The sequence below is a fragment of the Rhinolophus sinicus genome, chromosome 18 (genome assembly GCF_057876585.1).
Source record: "Rhinolophus sinicus isolate RSI-liver-muscle chromosome 18, RSI-T2T, whole genome shotgun sequence".
Taxonomy (NCBI): Eukaryota; Metazoa; Chordata; class Mammalia; order Chiroptera; family Rhinolophidae; genus Rhinolophus; species Rhinolophus sinicus.
In genome coordinates, this window is record NC_142518.1 from 1,560,657 (window position 1) to 1,583,988 (window position 23,332).

Below are 23,332 nucleotides of genomic sequence, written 5' to 3' on the forward strand. Positions count from 1 at the left end.
TAGAAATATTAGCACACACTCTCTCCGGCTCTGTCCGGATGTGTCTCTCCTTAATGCCTAATTGTACAATTTGGGGAGCAATTGGGGATACAAGAAAGTAAGCTTACATCTTATTAGGGGATGAAAACAACAAGAAAAACCACAGCAAAAACCACAGCAAAATAATCCCCAAACGAAACAAAACCCCTAGAAAATGATTTTGGGATTGATGTGAAAGGAAGTACCAACATAGAAAATAACAAAGTTTCATCACCCACCTTTATACATTTCCCTCTTACTCATTTCTTTGAACTCAAAATCTAGAATTGCATTCAAATCAAACGTGTAGCCCCCAAGAGAAGCCCCCAGTGCTTTCATGAAAAAGGTACTCCTGGCTTAAATGCAAGGGATTTAAACTACTCTGAGTGTTTCTTATCCTTAATTTTGTTTGCGTGGTGTATCACGTTCATTTATTTGCGGATATTGAACCAACTTGCCTCCCAGGAGTAAATCCCATTTGATCGTGGTGTATGATGATTTTAAGACATTGCTGAATTCAGTTTGCTAATATTCTGCTGAGGATTTTTGCTGCACACCTGAAACTAATGTAATATTGAATACCAACTATAATTGATAAATTTTAAAAAAATTAATAAAATATTAAGAGTGTTTCCTGTATTCTTTATAGGAAAGGCTGCATTATTCCTAAGGGAGACAATGCACTTTCTACAGAACAAGGCACTAACGGCGAGAAAATGCAATACACAGGGCTTTGCGAGTACGTTAGCCCCACTTAGGCTGAACACTGGGCTTTTATAAGTTATGTATTATTTAATTATACACAGTACTTACAAACATCTTCCCAATTCAATAGAGCATTCTGGATCACGGGGGTGAATTAAGCCAAAAGGTATTTGTACGGAACTATGTAAGAGTATTTTAGGTCACGATTCTTAATAAAATCAACTCTCTGGTTGATTTTAGCAATGACGAGAACGTTTATCCCAGAAATTCCATTGTTTGGAAATCAACATCATCATTTCAGAATTAATCTGAAACACAAATATTTATGCGTTGTGTATGTACTCGACCTTTATTTACATAAGAAAACACTGGAACTCATTTTTTGTTCAGCAAGTGGACTTCTTTTTTTGTTATTTTAAGACGTGAAAAGCAAGATACCATTTTAAGACGTGAAAAGCAAGATACCATATAAAGATGCCTTCAATGTTTTTAAACACATACTCCCTTCTTATCAAGATGGTGAATTAAACAAATTCGGCTCTACCCACTCCCAAACTATAAGGAAGAATGATTTTAAAAAACGTTTTAAGTGAAATGCACAAAAACTAAGAGGGGACAAAAAGACAATGCTGTACAATTCTGGAAGCTGCCCAAGTGTGGGGCCAGGAAAACTGGATGGGCAGACCTGACAGTTGAAAGTGGTTGTCGTTGAGAATGGAAAATGGTGGTGGGGGGTGGAGGGGGTAGAGAGAAAGCTCCTTGAGTCCAGTACGTGTGTATAATTTTGATCAAAAGAAAAGCTACCTTGAGATGTGTCACCTCACACCTGTCAGAATGGCTACCATCAAAAACACAAGAGATAATAAGTGTTGGTGAAGACGTGGAGGAAAGGGAACCCTCGTGCACTGTCGGTGGGAGCGCAAATTGGTGCAGCCACAACGAGAAACGGTATGGAGGGTGCTCAGAACCTAAAACTAGGACTAGCGTGTCATCCAGCCATTTCACGCCTGGGTATTCATCCAAAGGAAAGGAAATCAGGGTCTCAAAGAGATATCTGCACCCCATGGTCACCGCAGCTTTAGTCACAGTAGCCAAGACATGGAAACAACCCAAGTATCCAGTGACCAATGAATGGATACAGAAAACGTGATACATATGCCATGGATTATTATTCATCCACACAGCAGAAGGAGATCCTGTCATTTGGGACACACTGGATGGACTGAGAGCACATTACACCAAGGGAGGTAAGTCAAACAGAGAATGGGCGGAAACGGTCACTTACTTGTCTACCAGTTTCTTCGCGAACCCAAAGTCGGTGAGCTTGATGTGACCATCTCTGTCCAGGAGTATGTTTTCCGGTTTCAAGTCCCTGTAGACAATTTCTCGGGAGTGTAGGTACTCGATGGCACAGATAATCTCGGCCGAGTAGAAGAGTCCCGCGTTGCTGGAGAACCGCCCCCGGTTCCGCAGGTAGCTGAACAGCTCCCCGCCAGGCACGAACTCCATCAACATGTAGAGGAAACGCTCGTCGTGACACGTCCAGAACCTGCGGGGACACGACGGTGATGGAAGGGGCCCCATGAGCGATGCAGGGGGCAGGTGTGGGCAGGTGACAGGATGTGGGCACGGGGGGCATTAGGATACGGGTATGGAAGGATATTCAGATATTCATACACGGACGTATGCAAACGTGTGCATATGGATGGACGTTAAGACCCATATAGATATGATGGGTACACATAAACGTTAACATACAGCATACACAGCGGTTACATGGATAGAAAATGCGAAGACATGGGCATCCTGTTAAACGTGCAATGGTCTCAGAATGGAGGAGAGTAAAGACCGTGTTTAGATAATACACTAGCTAACAGCTTGCTATAGGTTGAACTATATCCCTGAAAGTAAGTCTGTTGTTTTTTCTAAGCTGCCCAGTGTGTGATATTTGCTTTTGGCATCTCCAGCAAATGCATACACAGCGGGCACATCTTCAGGGACCCAGAGCTGTAATCATGCCTGGAAACTTACAGTAAATTAATGCACTGACTCTACAACACCTGCCAGGAAAAGGTGGCCATTACCAAAGCCCAAAGTCAGAGATCTCTGGGCAATTACCGGGGAGGACCTTGCCCGAGAGAGTCAGAAGAGATGCATCGTCCTTTCAGAGGCTCGATTAGCTCTGTTAATGGAACACAAGGCAGCGGCACTAAGGGATCGAAGAGAAAGTGTGGTGGGGAGAGAGGGAAAAAAAGGCTGTGTCACATCCGTGTTTTGGAAGTCTTGGGGAAGGGAGGTAAGTGTTGAGGGAGGAAGAACATTTTCACGTAAGGAAACACGGCATAAAGAGAAGAGCGCTTTGGAACAGAGGGCCATGTGTTTAGAGAATTCAGAGGCATGAGTGTGCCCAGCTGAGGGGCCATCCAATGAGAGCCACCCGCGGGCACGGGGACACACGGGACGATGTGAACCCAGATCGGGCACCAGTGACACTGTAATGACGCCCTCACATCCTCTTGGGACAGGACAATACGACCGCTGCTTTCCTGCAAAGCTTGGCCAATGACCAGTGTCCATCTGGGCTTCGCCAAAAATAAACGAAGCCCAGGGAACCGGCCACCGTATGAGGCGGCAGCTCAGGGAACCATCTACCTACCAGAGGGTCCTGCCCGCTGGGACGGGCCACCCCAATACAGTAAAGTGAAAGGAAGACAAAGCGTTGGGGGAGGTAGCTTGTAAGGACTGACAGACGCACTCCAAGGAAAATCACAGACAGCCACACTGTTTCCGAGGGTGAGCGTAGAACCCTGCAGTGATTTCAATGCCCAGGTGGGGACATAGGGTGCAGGCTGCAAATAACACCTGACTGGTGAGCCCGTACAATGGGGTCTATCAAAAATCCTACAGCCAGATCTATTAATTCCCACCAGGCGAATAATCAGTCCAGCTCCTTTCTCAACTCTTGAAAACCATGCCTCCCCACGTTCCAGGGCCACCTCATGTCACCCTCCAGGGCCATCAGAGAAATAACTAACAAGGGGAGGAGGTTAGAACAACGCCGAGAGAGAGTTAGCGATAAAGGCAAGAAAGGGCCTTTCGGATCAAGCCACTCAGTGGAGTGTGTTGGTCCCTAATAATAACGTGGGTGAGACTAGGTGACCCAGACTGGAGCAGCGGCTCAAAGATTTCAGATTCGGTCAGCTGGGGTCCGGCTCTGATGCAGTGTCATTCATGGGGCAGACAATACATATATGAAGAGTCAGCGTTTAGTGTGTATTATTCCGCTCCCCATCCCAACGTGTGGGTTTGTTGGTTTTGCTCCACACCAACAAGCAATTCTGTGGCACCACCTGGGTGTCCCGCAATTCCACTCCGTTCTCACACAGCCCACCCAGAGACAGGGGGCGTCAGACCCCACAGGTGAAGGGCTCGGTCCCACAAGACTGTCCCCCACCTTCACACGTCAGTCGCAAGCCCAGGTTGTCACCTGTGCTTCTGACCGTCTGCCTACAAATCAGAGGGTCCCACGACCCCCCTACTTGGGTTTGATTAATTTGCTGGAGCGGCTCACAGAGCTCAGGAAAACAGGTCACTCACCTGATCAGCGGTGTATTATGAGAGAATACAGCTCAGGGACAGGCAGGTGGAAGACATGCACAGGGCACAGGCCTCCACGTCCTTGCCAGGCGTGCCAGTCTGCCCAGATCGCCACGTGTCACCAACCCGGGAGCTCTGTGAACCCCGTCCTTTTGCGTTTTCATGGTGGCTTCGCGACACAGGCACGATTGATGGAATCTGCCATTGGTGACTGATTCCACCTCAGCCCCTCTCCTCTCTGAGGAGGGTCACGGGGTGGGACTGTAAGTTCCAACCCTTTAATCAGCTGCTGGTTCTCCAGGCAACCAGCCCCCGTCCCTAAGTGTGGTCCGAAAGTCACCTCGTTAACCAAAGACACCAAATACATAAGACAAACCACATACATAGTTCTTATTGTAGATGACAACATTACTGTCAAATGTCACAAGGGATTGAGCGGGGAGAATTATACCACGATAAAAGGCCATACAAGGTAAGTTTGTTCCACAAATACCTCTAAAATCAAACAAGAGATGGACAAATCACAATGCCTAAGATAGACACTATGTACGAAGGGGCATAAGTCACTTTTACCTACACACGCCACACTCAAAAGCCATCAGTCGTCAGCATCCTTGAGAAGGGAGCAGAAAACTGTGGCTATGAAAAAACAACTCCTGACACCCCTGATTTACCCACCTTCCTCCAAATCACTAACATCAAATGAATATCATGAGAAAATTAAAAAAAAAAAAAATTCCTCTGGCACATCTTTCCTTGAAATCTCCCCCAATAAGTCTTTTCTTACATGGAGAGACTTTGTAAAGAGTTTGGTGTTAACAATGACAAGAACCGAAATAGCCCAAGGAAGACAACTCACCATCCCAGGAACGTTTACAAACATGAAGTCACCACTTGGGGCTTCTGGGCTGACAGGAAGGCATCTGTGTGGCCACAAATACATTAAAATCCAAGTTCAGAAAAATCAGAAATAAGATTACTTGCATCAGCCCATCTGTTGGTCGAACGCTTCTCATTACGGGCAAGACACCGTCCCTTGTACCAAGTAGATAAAAAATACAAATGCAAAGGCAAAAAGAGAGTGAGAGGGTTTACCACAAGTGACAAGACAAAACGAGGCGAGTTCTGGGGGCAGAAGTGTCCGTAGGGAGTATCAGTCTGACCGAACAACATCAATCCATCGTCACTCCCGAACCCCGTTCTGTACTGACCTCCGTAAGCCATTCTTTTCCTCACTGAATGGGTAGAGTTTGGCCAAGGACCCACCTGTGCCAGGGGACGTCCTGTCTTAGACATACAGTGACGGGAAGGGCAGATCCAGCTGGGGGTGTCCTGAGTCCTGCAGGTCAGGAGGGGAGCTGACGCTAAACAGTCAACACGGGACGCCGGGTGGAGTCATGGCAAGAACAGGCCTTGGGAAGACCCGGGGGCTGGATGCATCCCTGCCCTAAGGAGACCAGGGAGGGGCGTGCAGGAAGGTTGGAACGTGAGGTACCAGCTGGCACCGTGGAGACACGGCAGAGAGTCCTCCTTCTGTTGAATGCGTGGAGGGGACCCACTGATGGGATTTCAAAGCCAAGAACGGCACTGTCTGATTTTCAAGGCAGAGAGAAGGCTGGGCTCAGGAGTGGACAAGCCCTGGGAAGGACACTGAGAAGAAAACAAGGGGACCCAGATGAACGGACTCAGCTTCTGGGACGATGGCATTGAAGTGGACAGACGCTGAGACGTGCTTTAGAAGAGAAAAGGGCAGGACCCCTGACAGAGGCCAAGAAAGGACACCAAACACGGCACCCGATGGGACACAGGGCCTGGGAGACCATGTGGGGGAAGCTGCAAGGAGGGACCTGTGAGTATAAGGGGCCAGGAAGAAGGTCAAGGTTCTGCTTTTGGACATAAGGACGCTGAACGGCCTGTGAAGCACCTGAACAGAATGGACCTTGAGTCTGAACTACGGAGCAAGCCTGGTCACGGGGGATGAGGGCCCGATTTGGGGCGCACGTGCACACACGCCTGCCCCCTTCCCCAACGTCCAGTCTCCCACCTTGCATGGCCTCGCTTCTCTCCATGGGAATTTGGGGATGTCTGGCCTCACCTTCAGCACGTCCTCAACCCCGACCACACATCCCAGAACGTGTCCTCCCAAAAATGTCTGCGGGGCCCTCCATGAGGTTGAAGGGGAAATGGTAAGAGGCGAAAGTGTGTATAATATGCTTCAGTGATGTCCACACTGTGTGTGTGTGCACGTGTGTGCATATGTGTGTGTGTGCGTGTGTGTACGTGCAAACAGCTTTAAGCACAGAGAAAAGGACCCCTGAGGATGAGGAAGGTGGGAGGAAGAAAGGCAAGCACAAGACAAGCCGGGAAAGAAAACAGAAACAAACAAAAGAAAACACGTGAGCCCCCTTCATCAACACGGAAGACACAGAACTAGATGCTGAAAATGCAACTCAAGCAGCTGACAGCAGGGACGGGAACAGATTTGTCTGCCCCAGGATCGCAGCTGCGTGATTCACGGCAGCCAAGAGATGCAAGAAGATAAGCAAAACGGGCCCGTCCATCTGTCCAGTGGAATAATATGCGGCCACAAAAAAGGAAGGGAATTCTGTCATCTGCTGGGTCGAGGATGAACTGTGAGGACACCATGCTATGTGAAACAGCCGGTCCCAAAACGACAAATACTGCGTCATTCCATGTACAGGAGGTCCCTGGAGGAGTTAATTCGTAGACAGGACGTAGATGGTGGTAAATGGGGAGTTAGTGTCATGGGGACAGAGTCTCAGTTGGGGGAGAAGAGAAACTTCCGGCGATGAAGGTGGGTTTGGTTCCACAATAACGTGAACGTCCTGTCATCACTGAACTATACACCAAAACACGGTTAAGACAGACAATTGTATGCCGTGTACATTTTACCACAGTTGAGAAACGAATTAAAATGTTACATGTGTCCACACGTGCGTATTAACCTATGAATCGGGAACAGCAGAAAGCCTCTGTCGTGTGCAATGTCTCAGGAGGTTTCTAACCCCGGCCCCTCGGCCTGTCCCGGAGACTCCAGCTCAGAGCAGCTTTGTATCCGAAACAACCACTTTCCATCTTTACATCGTCTTCTGCTTGCAACGTCTGAGCCAGGGCCCCGACCCTAAGGCATCTTCAGGGACCTGGAAGTCAGCCGCACCCATGTGCAGAGGCCTAGCTTAACGTTTGCTGTCATCTCTCCAAATGTTGCAATACAGCTGGACCTGGACGTGTGCCACCGACGAAGAGAAGGAAAGATGGCCCGTGTCACCCTATCTCCTCGGCCCCATCTCTCCGTGCAATCTGAGGCTCTGGAACGTTTCTTCTCCTTTCCGAACTGGCTCCGTGGTAACCAGTCTCTCCACCCCCCACTCAAGGTGACCTGGGCTTATTCCCCCTTCCCCCCACCTCACGGCCGTCTTCTGCTCCTGGCCCCAAGGGTCCCCCACCCTCGGTGGCTGCATCGGACGGCTCCCACCGATGACAGTGATTCTCTCTTCCAAGACTGGTCCTCTGCCCTCAAAGTATCCCAACGAGAATCCGCTCTCTCTCCTGCTCAGCTTCCTAGCCGTGTGTCACCCCAAGGACACGGCTGTGCAAGTCAGAAGCGTGTCACCTTTGTCAGCAGCCACGCACACCAGCCCCCACCTGAACGCACAGGGAAGCCCAGCATCTGCTAGGCGCCCAGGCTGGGCTTTTGCTGTGCCCACACCACCTGCCATCAACCCCTGAGGGACCCTGCCGGACCCTCTGTGTCACCTCTTCTAATTTATAATGCCCACCACCATCGATGTCCTCACCCCGTCCACACCCAGAGTTGAGTCCCACGCAGAGTCACGTTGCTCACTGCGTCCTGGACCCCTGGTGACCAACCAGCAGCTGCCGTGTCCTTCTGCATCTGGAAGGGGCCTCCCACCCACACCCCGTGAGCCACCCTTCCCCCTCTGCACAACTCTGCAACGTGTCCACCTCATCCCAACCCCACGTCCCCTGCCTCACCGAGTAGGTGATCCCCTCGTTATCTGTGACCCCTCGATCCACTGGGGACTTCACACTGTCCCTCTGTCACCGCAGTTTAAACTTCCCTTTTATAAGTGTCCAGCTTGCCCACGAAACTCATCCATTGCATCATCTTAGGGCATGAACCAGGAACAGGACTCGGGCGGTGTCTGCGTCCCTTCTGTCACATCTGCTCCTTGCAGGCGATGACGGAAGAGGTAGGATGGCTATTTCTAGATCTTTGCTTAGAGGGCTGGGAAGGTGGCACTCTCTGTTCTTTCCTCCTCAACCATCAGAAAAACTAAGGAACGCTTTTCCCAACTACCGGCCCGTGGACGAATGTTGAGTGAGAGAAGATCTAAGGCTCTGCTCTTGACAAAGATCTTTCCTTTAGGCTTTGGGCACGTGCTGTCTAGGCTACGGGCACGCGAATGCCTCACAGTGAAGACAGAAGATGTCCCTGCACCAGGAACGAGAAGGACTCGCCATGTGGTATGTGGGTGAAACACTTCCCAGGTGTCTGTCATCCAGCACAAATGTCAGTATGTGAGGTTCAGAGACCTACCTAAGCATCAGGGATCCTGTCTGTCTGTCTATCTCTCTATCTATCTACAATCTCTCTTAAGACGCCAGCAATCTCTCCACGCAGAACGGGTGAGGGACGGGTGGTCACAGGACGCTGGTTTCGGGGGAGACGACCAGCCTTTCTCCCGGGCCGTTGTGACTTGGTCCCAATTCTTCTACGCCCTGGTCCCTGAGTTTCTCGGCTCTTCTGAAGTTCTCTCTCCCTGGCTCAGCCGGCCTTGGGACACGGCTTCCTCCCCAAACAGCACGCTGTCCCTTCATGTGTATTGGATGAGCGCCTGGCATCTTTCCAAACCCACAGGCGGTAGCAGCTCACAGACTGAAGGCTGATAATGCCACTGGTGAATGCGCCCGGTCGTTCAAGGGGAATTCCACACTCACAGACGTCCCTGTTTAGCGTGAGATGCGTGGGGTCCCACAAAACTCACATATCAAAGCCCTCACTCCCAGGACCTCAGAGAGTGACTGTGTTTGGGGGCGTTAAATAAGGTGACATGAGGTCACTAGGGTGGGCCCTGCTCCAATAGGACGGGGTCCTTATAAGAAGAGGAGATGAGGACACAGACACACACAGAGGGACGAACACGTGAGGACACGGGGAGCAGACGGCCGTCCACACGCCCAGGAGAGAGGCCTCCCTCAGGGGGGACTAGCCCTGGGACACCTGGGTCTCGGACTCCAGCCTCCAGGACCGGGAGGAAATAAATTCTTGTTAAGCCACTTGCTCTGTGGCCCTTGGTTATTGTGGCGCAAGCAAACTAACGCAGTGGGAAGCGTCTTTTTTCCATCATTTCTGGATAAAGGTAACCTGAAAATTCGTATCAGTGCTAAGACTCTACAGCACCCATTTTGACAATAATGTGCCAAGATCCTATGCATTTTACGAGAGCTGTGGCACCCAGAGCCTGCCTTGTTTTACATGCTGTATCTGTGCTTTGGGCAAACAAATACTGACCAACATCAGGGGATTTTAAAGGACTTCCCACCACATGTGTCCCCCAAGCTGGTGAAGTGTTACCCCCTGAGCAGAATATCTAAATGACCGTGAGGTCCCTCGCAGACTAAAGGACAAAACAAAATTCTTGCCTCCCAGCCACACCCCCAGCTGGACGTGAAGTATAAAAAGATGGTACTGGATTCTGACCTGCCCCAGGGAGGGTGGAGGCAAGAGGAAAGTCAAGGTCACATACCAACAGGCAGATTATGGAGCCAGGTACAGGGAAGTCTCACTCCTTCAAAGATAAAAATTAGCCAAATCGGACACCTGGGTCCAATTCCATTCCCCCAAACCTAGAGCTTACAGACTGTGATCTCAACTACGTAGGTCCTTTGTGTGTGTCTTTCTCTTTTTCTGGCAGGATGCTTTCTATTTCTAAAGTAAAATAATTTCTACATAAATAAATACATACACGACTCACGTAGTTCACTGAAAACAAGACACAGCCAAAGACAGAAGACGTCCCTGTGCATTTTGGACTCCACTGCCCGGGAAGCAAAGCCGCCATTAGCGGGTCCTCGCTCGTGGCTTCTGACCACAGAAAGCAGCTCGCCTCACTGAGGCTCGAATTGGCAAGCTCTTCCCTTTCCCCGTTCGTTCGTAACTCCCCAAAGCCCAAGGCTTCCATCCTGCAGACTTTGACTTGAACACTCTACCCGGCCCCCTGCATCCATGGGGCTCTTTCCCGGGATTTTAGACTTTTGAATTGTAAGACAAACAAACAAACAAACAAACAAACCAACAAAACACCTTACTGCCCATCGTCTCAGCTGACCCCCACTCCAGGAGGTGACAGGGTATGAAATCTCCTGCAACTCCTGTAACACAGTGCCCCCCACTAGGGGGCCTAAAACCACAGGAATCCATCGTTCCCCATTCTGGCGACCAGGGATGTGACATCAAGGTGTCCCAGGGCCACGCTCCCTCCAGGGGCCCCAGGGGACAGTCCCTTCTGCCCCTTCCAGCTCCTGGGGGCTCCAGGCGTCCCTGGGCTGGTGGCCGCCTCCCTCCCATCTCTGCCTCCGTCTCCACGTGGCGTCTCCTCTGTGTCTGTGTCCCTCCTCTTCTGTCTCTGATGAGGACACTGTCATTGGGTTCAGGGCCCCCTGATCCAGGACGACCTCACCTCAGACCCCTCACTCAGTCACACGTGCGAAGACCCCGTTTCCAGACAAGGCCCGTTCTCAGGTGTGGGAGACGACATGAACACATCTTTGGGGTGGGACAGCCACCCGCACAGGGTGACACTCCCAGCACTGGGGCTCCTCACCCAAGGGCCGAAGCACATGCCCTACAAGGTCACCCTAACGATGCCTGAGGGGTGAGCCTGCACCCCAGAATACATACGACGGGGTGACCTGGAGTTGCCACAGTCCCCACCTCTGCTCCCACTGGGCTCCTCACGCGTCTCGAAACGCATTTCTTGTCAACAACGTCTGAGACGTCTCGTGTTCACCATGAATTCTATTCGCTGTGCGTCCCTGTTCTCCTAATGTCACCAATGTCACTGCAAACAGAGGCCACGCCGGAATGCCAGGTGCACTGTCTTCCTTGGAAAACTTGCGTACAAAGCACCTTCTGAACCACACCCCATATTTGGCAGAAGCCCAACCCCTAACACACACACACACACACACACTGGGACCCAACAAGAGACTGGGTGTGACCCTGCTGTGGGTGCTACTTTGGTTTCCATGACTTGAAACCATGAGATGCTCAGGGGCCCCTCATTTTGGCACAAGACCGTCTTCTCAGTCCATAAAAGGAAAGTAAAATAAAAAGCCAACTGCTTCCCTTCTCCCTGCCATCAAGCGTGGCCCACATCCCCGCTCTGGGAAGATGCCGCTTCAGGCTTAGCGGACACTGCTCTGGTGTCTGAGTTTCGGGGTGTCCCTCCCTGTGTTGGGGTGCACGCAGATGCTTCAACAGCATGGCAGAGGACATCTGTCCCCATGCGGGCAGGTGTGACGGTGAGAAAAGGCAGGTGTCAGTCAGCTAGGAGGGGTGCAGGACGGGGGACGCAGAGGAAGGAGGCATGCAGGGGACGGTGGCCCCCGAGGAGCCCTGGAGCGATGACACGGATGGCACTTTGCACCTTCTACTGCAAATGTACTCCCGTGACCGGATGATGGCGGGAAGGGGGGAGGGAGGGAGGCCAGAGGCCAGGACTTCACGAGCCCTTCACAGGGCGTTACGTCACTGGGGCTCGATTCCGGGAACCCCTTTTGTTCCGTAGGCAGAGACGCAGCTCAGTGGGGAGGTGTGTGGGGAGGACGGTCATGGCCGGAGAGTGAAGAGCCTCAGAAGGAAGCGAGGTGGGGGTGGGGCAAGAACATGGGGAGGCCCGAGGCAGAAACTCAGGGCAGAGAAAGGGGACCTGAGTCAGGCAGGAGCTGGGGAGGAGAGCGAGGAAGACGGCAGAGGAAAGGGGCGGGACGTGGGCAAAAGGCCGTCACGGCTGGGGACAGACAGCCACGTCTGGGCGTCCGAATGTCTGACACCTGGGTGGGAAAGGTCTCCCTCTGTACCAGCAAAGCGCATGGGGGCAGAGGGATGTGTCCGCTCCACGTGGGGCGCGTTGCCCTGCAGGCATGTGTGGGATGTCTACACGGAGACATCTAACAGTCAACTAGAAACCCAAGGAACGACCTGACTGAGTTAAGCTGAGAAGGTGGCTGAGGTCCCCGAACGGTGGCAGGCCCTCCAGGGAGCCAGTGAAGCTGACCCCGCTGGAAGGAGGGGCGACACAGTCTGCGGCGGGGCCACCCACGCCCGGTGGATGTTCGACTGCCTGAGCAGGGCAGACATCCTAGAAGCAGCACTTGCGTGTGTGGGGGCCCGGCCGCCCCAGCTCAGCAGCCGTTGCAGCATCATCTGAGCACCATCAGAAGTGGACCCCTGTCTCAGGTGGCACCTGGCTCGTCTGAGGGTCACACGCACACATGGTAGGTGGGGCAGCCCCGCCCAGGGTCGCTCGGGGTCCCAGGGACGGTGAGGATCAGAGGGACAGGTGGGGCAGCCCCGAGGCATACTCACAGCTTGACCAGGAACGGGTGGCTAACTTCCTTCAGGACCGACTTCTCGTTGTGTACGTGTTGCTCCTGCTTCAGGCGGATGACGTCCGGGATGCTCATGACCTTCAGGGCGAAGAAACGCTTGGCCGTCTTCTGCCTGACCACCTGCACCCGCCCGAACGTGCCTGTGCCTGCAGGGGAAGGAGAACCCAGGCTGCATTGAGACCGAGGGCTCAGCCCATCATTCCTGCGTGACACACCTGCTGAGAAGCTCACGCTTGGAGTTACCAACTGAATGCACCTCTTACACACACACACACACACACGCTCACATAGAGGGCACCTGCCTGTGAAACGTTCTTCAATTAGGGGCCATCACGTGTGCAAATGAGAACACACTCAGATACACACACACATAGAAGGAGACGTACAACGGGAAAGTGTGCAAAATGCATTCCTTCAACGTGCCTTCTTCTCTTCGAGCTTTTTCCCTAAAGACAGGGCACATGACGTTCCCCAAGAAGGCTCTTTCGCACACTATCGCCTGCTCAAAATGCTTGGTTTTTATTTTAAAATGGGCCACGGACTGGAATAAAGTGATGCTGATAATAATAGAGACGCAGGACAATTTAAGACTTGCAACCAACTACAAATACGCAAGGAAATCAGGGAACCAAACCCTCCTTTGTACCCAGGTGGGGCATTTTCAACCCAAATGCTCCCTCTTCCTCCCCGTCTGCCTCCTTCTTCTAGCCTCTCCTCGTCCTCTGAGCCTTGTATGGAGCTTACCTTCTACCCCTCACTCAGGCTGGCCGTCATTTGATGCAACTATGAAACCAAAAGTCCAAAGGAACTTTATCGATGGCCAGAGAAGAGAGAAAAATGGAACTCTGCCTGTGTGCGGCCAGGCACTCAGGACGCTTATAAATGGCAGCTATCTTTTCTGTCCCTGTCGGTCTAACAAATAACGCAGGGGAAAAGGTCTCCTGCCTGAGCACAGAAATGCAGAAAACAGTCCACTTACAAGGCATCCTGACTGGAAAAAATGGCAATCAGCCTGGTGAAACAGGAAAAATATGAATTCAAGGATGGCTAGAGCATTAAAAACTGCTCCAACATAACCACACAACAATGGATTTCCTTTTTTTTTTTCTTTATAGAGTTTGGAACTGCACATGGTAAGCAAGATGAAAACAAGAACAAAGTCAAGCAATACTTTTTTTTTTTTTAGCATTTTCTGTAAGTCAACTTTTAAAGACCCAATCTTTCAATATTCACATAATAAAGCATCAGTAACAAAAAAAGAAGCAGCAAATGAGGAACGATACATTTTTTAAGTCTATTCTCATGAAAAGATCATTGGGAAGTAAAGATGGAATTGCATGGGAGTAAAGCGGGATCCTGTTGATACAATTATGTGGAATCAGGTCAAAACAGAGAGGAAGTAGGGACAGGGCTTTGGGGAGAGTGAAGGGATAGTTTAGGGGTTTTTATGCAAACACTGGTGTTTCTATTGAGCCGCGTGCATTTGAATGGAAATGGAAGACACAGTCACCTAGTCTGAGTGCTGACTTTGATTTGATCTATGAACTTGGGCAAACAGATGAACACTTTTGGCCTCATATGGTTCATCTCTCCAATAGGACAGGTGGATTACTATGCAAAACATAAATGTCTTGCCGCACACTAAGATTCTAGCAACAAAAAAGAGGCTGTGTGTCTTTCAATCTTTCTTCTTCCTCTTGGGCCCTTTCTTCTGAATTTTCTCTCTCTACTGCCCGCAATAAGGAGCCCATTCATTCCCTGATGATATTTCCTAGACAATATTTTGTCTTTTTAGCACCTGTATTTGACCTTCAACGGAGGGGGTCTCTATGCCTATGTGGAAAACAACACAGCTCTGGATGGACAACAGAATGTTTTGTTTTGTTTTTTACATTTCTGTCTGAGACATCTTTTAAGCTTGCTTTCTCCGAGCTGTGCGAGTGGTAAACATTCAGAACTCACATCAGGGTACGTGGGCACTGACGCAAATGCCCTGTTACCCTGGGAGATGTGGCCAGTCCCTCAACGGCACAAGCAGGTGACAACACGACACAGGTATGCAATCGTGATCAAGGAAGACAAAACCAGCAGGCTGTCATTTTGAACTCGGTCCACTTAAATGTACTGAAGACAAAGAAAACATGAATGCATTGTTATTAAGTTACCATCAGCGCAGCTGGAAGGAAAAGGGGCAACAGAGTGTTTCCTACTTGGTATTGGGAGGGTCTCCAATATACGTCTCCAGATGCCATTATCAGACATTTGCAAGTAGAAAATCCACGTTTTTTTTAAGCTTTGCTGCAGGTAAGGATGGTCACATAACCCACCTCTGCCCAGTAAGACACACGATGGAATATCACTCGGCCATAAAAAGAAGGAAATCCTGCCATTTGCGACTACTTGGATGGACCTTGAGGGCTTTATGCTACGTGAGATAAGCCAGACAGAGAAAGATAAATACCACATGATCTCAATTATATGTGGAATCTGAAAAGACCAAGCTCCTAGATACAGAGAACAGATTGGTGGGTGCCCACGGTGGGTGAGATGGGGGAAAAAATGGCTGAAAGGGGTCAAAAAACACAAAATTCCATCCATAAAATGAATAACTTCAGGGGATGTAACGTGCTACACGATGCCTATAGTTAATACCATATTGCATTTGAAAGTTGCAAAGATCCCTTCGTGAATTATACAAATGTCTCCCCACAATGCTGTACACCTGAAACGAACATAAAATCGTACCGAATGCCACCTGTAATTGAAAAATAAATAATAGTACACGTGAAAAGAAGAAAGTTGCTAAGAGAGTAAATTGTCAAAGTTCTCATCACAAGAGAAACATGTGAGGTGAAAGATGGTAAGTGGACTTACTGTGGGGGGAAGGCAGATGGGGATAAGAACAGAGATACATTTCACTATATAAGTTTCTTAAATTTTTACTTGTGAACTATGGGACTGTTTCATCTATATAATAGTAAAATTTAAGTCAAATTGATAAAGGAAATTGACACATTACATAATTATTGCAAAATAACTGACTACATCCTAACATGAATTTATCACTAAAACTCAGTTCTTTTTCTTGGCATTTTCCCCCTCATAGTGATATCAGAAAAGATTATAAACTGCAACACATGAAATAATAAATGTTTATCGAAAGCATTTCATTCTCCTTTAAAAAGTCAATTTTTGAAATTATTTTGTCACACACAAGTAGAGTCAAACTTCCTTTTTATGGGGGGAAAAAGACTTTAAACAGTATTTTTAAAAGAACGTGTGCTACCTCTGTGACTAAACTTAAAACCACAGAACTGGACACTTTAAAAGGCTGAAACGGGGTGGGGGGGGGCGGCCCGGTGGCTCAGGTGGTTGGAGCTCCATGCTCCTAACTCCGAAGGCTGCTGGTTCGATTCCCACATGGGCCAGTGGGCTCTCAACCACAAGGTTGCCAGTTCAATTCCTCGAGTCCCACAAGGGATGGTGGGCTCTGCCCCCTGCAACTAAGATTGAACACAGCACCTTGAGCTGAGCTGCCGCTGAGCTCCCGGATGGCTCAGTTGGTTGGAGCACATCCTCTCAACCACAAGGTTGCCAGTTCGACTCCTGCAAGGGATGGTGGGCTGGGCCCCCTGCAACTAGCAACAGCAACTGGACCTGGAGCTGAGCTGCGCCCTCCACAACTAAGACTGAAAGGACAACAACTTGACTTGGGGAAAAAGGCCTGGAAGTACATACTGTTCCCCAATAAAGTCCTGTTCCACTTCCCCAATAACATCTTAAAAAAAAAAAGGCCGAAACGTACGCAATGGATATCACATCTCAATAATCAAAACATACCAAAAAAAAAGAAAAGTGTGGTTTCGATAATCTTATGAAGATTTAAAAAAAAACAAAAAAAAACAATAAAACTGCACTATTTATTCAAAGGTCAGCTGCATAAAGTGGACCGAATTCAGCTCAGCCCTGGGGGAGGGGGTTAGTTTTCTGAGTTCACTTGTCTAGACAGCTTACAAAAAAGAAAACAACAAAAAAAAGAAACCAGTAACTCCCCGTACCATTTTGTTGAGTCAAGCAACATTCAATTTCACATTCTCCTATTTTAAAAGATAAACACAGAAGAGAGATTTAAGAACCATTTGTAAAGGAATTCTTCCTTTGCAAATTATTTGTTAAGTTATCCTCGCTACTCTCCAAGACAGAAAACAAACCATCACAAAGGACAAAAGGAACACAGGAAGTCCCTCCTCCCCCCCACTCACAAATGTCATGCAAGGAAATGCCTGGGATTCCTGGCTCAGCCTGGCTGCTCACATGAGCCGGTGTCTGCAGCCCTGAAGACCACCTGGTGACAGATACTTCACCAACAAGAGCAAAGGCTGGTTTTCATGCGCCCACAGTACAGGCCGGCGCGTTCAAGCATGCAGCCCTAAAATGCATCCCAGATGGGGCGTAATGATGTCACCACACCCCACAAAATACAAAAGACGCATTACCCTCTGGCTCAGGTTTCTCGAGCTCAGCACTACCGACATTTGGGGCTGCAGGATTCCCTAAGGGGTGGGAGAGGGGGGCTGATGTATCCCTGACCTCTACCTACTAGATGCCAGTAGCATCACCCCGTCCCCACAATTGTGACAACCAAAAATCTTTCCAGATGTTGCCCAGTGTCCCTGGGAGACAGCTCCCTCTTGGTCAAGAAGCATAGACAGACAGACAGTCTTGTGCTAAGGCAGGTCTCTCAGCCTCAGCACCACCACCACCGACTGGCGCTGGATGACTCTCTGATGTGGGCCGTCCTCCTGTCCATCACAGGGTGTTGAACAGCGTCCCTGGTCCCCAGCCAGCAGATGCCAGCATCACTTCCTCCGGTGCCCGTGTTGTTATAACCACGATGCCTCTAGCCATCGCCACACGTCTGGTGGGGACAGCATCACCCCCACTGAGAACCACTGCCTTAGAGCAAGCAGCGTCCAGTAGTGATCTCTCTAGTGACAGAAACACTACCCCTGTCCTGTCCCTGCAGCAGCCACGAGCTCACCAGGGGCCACGGAGGCTCTGAAACGTGGCACCTGCATTGTTGTATTATCGAATGTGTCCAGTGCCTGCTGTCGTGACAGATGCAGCGTTTGTACCCCTCAGCTCCCATCCAGTTCGTGTACCACTGCCAAGTGCCAGCTCAGAAACATTTGGCACACTCCACGTCAACACGGGCTATGAGCACAGCGTGGCTCTCTAAACACACACCGAGTGAACACAATGAAATAAGGCCTTTGTTCGGCCACTGTCGCTATGTTATTGTGTCGGGCGCCATGACGACTGAAACAGCAGCCACGCACACAGGCTGCTCTGTGATCTCACATCGTTTCACTCGTGGACAGTCGACATGATTCACCGTAGCTGTAACAAGTGACAGGCTCACTCGGCGTTCATGGCCTGGTTCCGGCATCAGGACTTCAGAAGACAGGTGGGGGGCTCAGGGAGTTAGATGGAACTTCCCGCGTGACTTTTGAGGAAGTCGTGTTTCACAGGGAAATCAGACGGTGCTGCAGACTGCAGGATAAGGCGTGCACGATGCTTGGGAAGGATGGAAGGTCAGGGAGGTAAGGGTCATAAAGACCTGGCATTTCTGAGGTTGGAGGAAGGCAGGGATTCGGAAACCCTTCGAACTGGCATCCTTACGCCAAGGGGACAGGAAGTCACGGGGCTGACAGCAGGGAAATGCCTGGGTGGGTCTCAGTTGTGCACACTTTCATTTTGTTTTAAAGCTTGCCCTGTGCTCAGAGAAGCCAGCAGGCAGAAGAGCAAGACCGCTTCGGAGGCCAGAGACAAGGGGTGCACTGGCGGGTGGAGGTGTGGGGGTTTGGAATGCTCAGCCGAGGCGTGAAAGAAAAGACTGGGGGTGAGGATGAGATGGAGGGTATAGATGGCTGCAGGGCAGGGGTAGGCATCTGAGCAGTGAGTCATGGCAGCCATACAGACAGGTAACCCTGGCAGGTGTGCAAAAGGTCTGCTGAGTGAGTCTGTGTGGGGAAGAACGTCCCAAGTCCACAATGGACCCTGGGGAGATGATGGCAAGGGACAGGGCGGCTGGCACTGTGGCCCCCAAAAGGCATGTTCAAGTCTGAATCCCTGGTACCTGTGAAGGTGACCTTACTGGGAAAGAGCGTCTTTGCGGGTGTGATGAGTTAAGGATCTCAGGATGAGACCTTCCTAGATTAGGGTGTGTCCTAAATCCAATGACAACTGTCCTTATCCAGGGACGCCTGGAGCCCCCAGGAGCTGGAAGAGGCAGGAGGGACCGTCCCCTGGAGTCTCTGGAGGGAACGTGGCCCTGGGACACCTTGATGTCACACTCCTGGTCTCCAGGACTGGGGGAGGTGAGTGTCTGTGGCTGTGAGTCCCACGTTCACAGTGGTTTGTTACGACAGCCACAGAGAGCTACCAGAGAGCCTACTGATGCCCCGGGAGAGATGGACACCCAACAGGCATGGCCTTGGGAACACACCCTCCCGCACTCAAAGGAAAGATGTCCCCAGATTCCAGCGGTGCACCTGAGAGCCACGAGCTGCGGGAAGGTAACCGAAGCAGCACGCGTGCATAAGAATACCTTTTCGATATTTAAAAAAAAAATTTTTTCATTAAAAAAAAAAAAAAATGTTTTCTCGGCAATCCTATGGAGAAGCTTCTTTCTGTTCTTGTTTTATTGGAACCCTCTATTTAGGCCGAGAGAGACAGTACCTTCTCCAAGGTCTCTGAATAGATGACTAAGTGTGAGACTTAGTGTTTTAAATGTCTCTTACGGTTCCCATTTTGTTTTCATCTTAATCTCTCCGGTCCCCGGAATGATCTGCTTTTTCTGGGATCCCGTGTCTTTACTTACCTCGACGTCTCAAACAGGACAAGCTACTGATAAGCACCAGGTCTGCGGTCTTTCCCTGCGTAAGGATAAGACGCTAGAGAGGAAAAGTTGAGTTTCCACGTGTGCGTGAGACCGGGGGACCCTGGGAGTGAAAACCTTGGGGGAACTTTAGTGCCCCTGCCCATGTCCTTCTATTTCCATACAAAGAAGACTGGTTTTTAGGTGCTGATGGTTTTCTGAGCTCTCTGCTCAAACCAGGGGGCTCTGGGGCTTTCCTGCTTTGCCGTCCCCCTCACGCTCCTTAGAGCTGGTCTGAGGTCTGGCCCGTGCATGTTTCTCGTGCTACAGCTTCCTCCACGTTTACCCAACACTTTGTTATCAGCTTCTGGTCCTCCCGAAACCTGACGCCATTTCTAATTTGCACGAGACCCCGCCACTCCCTCCTAGATGTGTGTTTACATCTGTTTTACTCGTGTTCCTGCAAATAAAGTGTGTTAACAATTTAATACAAATTTGGGAGGGGTAGGCTATGAGGTGGTGTGCGCGCGCGCGCGCGTGTGTGTGTGTGTGTGTGTGTGTAGCCTGACACAAGAAATAGTTACAGTGGTGAGAGACTAGAAACAAGTACATTACACATAGTCATATATAAACTACTATTTTCACTGTATCTTCTCAAACAAGTTGACTGGCTTGTTGACAAACTCAGGATCCCCCATCAGTGAAGCTGTTTTGCTTACTTGTAAGACTTTTGCTAGGAAATGCTCAGATAACGTTTAAACTATAGGTCGTATAAAAATAAAAGAGATACTATAACTCGTCGACCTGGGACCTGGCACGATAGGTATTTAGAAAATTACAGTTGCTATCAATCCCTTTTGGAAAACGTCATTATACGTCTAGACCACGGGTGTCCAAACCTTTTTCAACGTTTTTCACCAAGGGCCATATGTGGTAAAACACACAAACAGCCGGGCCACTCACTCGAGGTGAAATACGTATTGCCTCACCTGGTTTACTTAAGTAAACTAAATATATTTTTGGGATTTGCTGAGGGCCAATTAACAATGGATCACGGGCCGCAGTTGGCCCGCGGGCCGCAGTTTGGACACCCCTGGCCTAGACGTTTGATACATTAGGAAAAGGCGGTCTCATGGACGTGTGTTGTACCTCAGAGGTCATGCGAATCGGGACAGCGGAGAATATTACCAAAAACCTGTTTCCATTGCTATCAATAGCAACGTCAGAGAAATCCCTTAAAAACTATCGAGATCTGCTGACTTCCTGGGAGGGTGGATTTGCGATTTCTGATTTTATCTACTCACATCATGGTAGAGATTCTTAAATGTCTAAGGCGGTGATATCCAGTGCAGTGGTCACCAGCACAGGTGGCTGTTTCAAGTTAAATGAAGGGACATTAAATCAAGTAAAGACGTAAGTGCCACATGGGGTGGGGTGTCCAACAGATAATGAGACCTGGTCATCAAGTTGCACTGGACAGCCCTGCTCTGAGGAATCAAAACACAGCAGTGGAAGGTTGTTATGACAGAGTCACCAGCAGAGACAGATGACTCAAGAGCTTGTCATGCCAACAGGTTGAACGAGTCCCAACAGCAGGCTGAACGGGTCACGCCAACACGTTGTGTCTACAAGACAGCCCGGCGTGCTGGCGGCCATATTGCTCCCAAGCTATTGAGAATGACCCTTATTTCACGTATGAGAGCTAGGACTCAACTCTATAAACTTTTTCTTGCTCCTAGAAAACGTATCAAAGTTGTGTAATAACATGAATTGTACAACGGGTAAGCCATTCACATAATCGTTCACGAAAAGCCTGCACACCGCTGAGCAACACTTGGAAACAAACATCTCCTTATGGACCAAATATTGAATTCTTCTACCATGACAATCTTCCATTTCCTAAAGCCGCGAACCCGTTCCTAGCCTCTTCTGTCTCTCGCAGAGGAGATTTCTAAGAGGCAAACGTCAGTCTTCAGGTCTTCAAACTGACCTAACACGTAGTACTCTTGCCAGGGTTAACTGATACTCAGCAATGCACCCATTTTTCCAGTGTCTGGCTGGACAAACATGCTGGGGTACCCACTGTGCCCCAGGGACTGGGCTATGTATTGTAGCTACAGAGTCAGGTAGATATAGACCAATGACTCCTTTCCCCTGTTCAACGTCCACCTCAGAGCCCCCCACGCTTTCAGTCACTTGGGAACTGGAACCGGACTGGATGCCATGAAATCTCCTGCCCCACGGCCTCAATTCACACCCATGATCCCTTGGACGGAAGGATCTCGCTGGTCCCGGCCTGCAATCCCTCCTACACCATCCTGTATCAACCACCTTCCCCTTGCATTGGTTCTGCAGGGCGCTGTTTCACCTAAAAATGGCCATAAACTTCTAAGTTAGTGCTACACACTCGCATCGTGTGGCTCTAACTCACCTTGGCATCCTTCTGTCTGCCAGTCACACACCTTCATTCCAACTGGTGCTCTGAATTCCCACCCCCACCCCCCAAAAAAAACACACCTGTGCTTCCTCTGTCTCCTCTCCTTGCTTCCTCTCCAATTATGTGTTACCCAGATCGACTCCATCATGAAATATCTGCTATCAAACCCCTACTTCCTTCTCGGCACCTGGACGGCAGTCCTTGCCACGTTCAACGGTTATTTCTATTAGGAAGCTTCTGGAAAATGAGGACTACATCCTGTGTATCCTTTGATGGTCCCCCACACATAATGGCTGCAGTTTCTTGTGCACAGAATGTGTTAATCCCACTTTTGGAACAGCCTTTGAGGGGACCATCCATATCTGGAGAAGAAAGGAATGTAATTCAAAGGAGGGAATTTTGAACACATGTCCACTTCCGTTGGGTGCAGTGACATGGGGCAGATGGGTTAAATCTACTGATACCAACAAGTGAAAGAGAAACAAAGCACATACAAGAGTGACATGGACGCATTCCACTGCTGGTCAGAGATGATGGCATCACGTTTCAGGCAGCCTCTGGAAACTCCACCCACACTCATGCCAGGCGGAGACAGACCAAGACTAGTGCTGTTTTCCTACAACTGTGACATCACGGACTCCTGAAGAATTCCTCAGGGAACTGCATGCCTTTCAGGACCCCACCTGGAGGACTGCTTTGATCTCTACTGTGGTCTGGCTCTTCAATAGAGTGTTTCACGTGGGCCACCGTTCTCCAAACACGACCAAGATGTATATTTTCAGTGTATTTTCGTTTATGCTCTCTGCAACGGACACGGATGTTTACACTGTTAGGTTCTGCAATGGGCCCTTTTCATTCTCTTTTAGTACTTGGTTCGCCATCATTTAAGAGCCCAACGCACAACATCGGTGCATTCTGAAAATCCTGAGGAAAGGACACGTGCTGAGGTGTCACAGCCAGACGTACAAACTGCCTTCTGTGGAAAGCATTTCTCTTGGTTTTTGCTTCCAACCACCACTTCTTCTCCAGGATCAAAA

The 23,332-nt window shown here is 49.7% G+C and overlaps 1 protein-coding gene across 1 annotated transcript in view; it reads right to left on the reverse strand.

Moving 5' to 3' along the window:
• Positions 1 to 23,332, reverse strand: part of PRKX (protein kinase cAMP-dependent X-linked catalytic subunit) — a 64,546-nt gene that overhangs the window by 25,642 nt on the left and 15,572 nt on the right. The window contains exons 2-3 of the mRNA XM_074324196.2: positions 12,956 to 13,124; positions 2,009 to 2,272 (exon numbers count right to left, since the gene is read on the reverse strand). Of these exons, the coding sequence (XP_074180297.2) occupies positions 2,009 to 2,272; positions 12,956 to 13,124 (433 nt within the window). The remainder of the gene's footprint in view (positions 1 to 2,008; positions 2,273 to 12,955; positions 13,125 to 23,332) is intronic.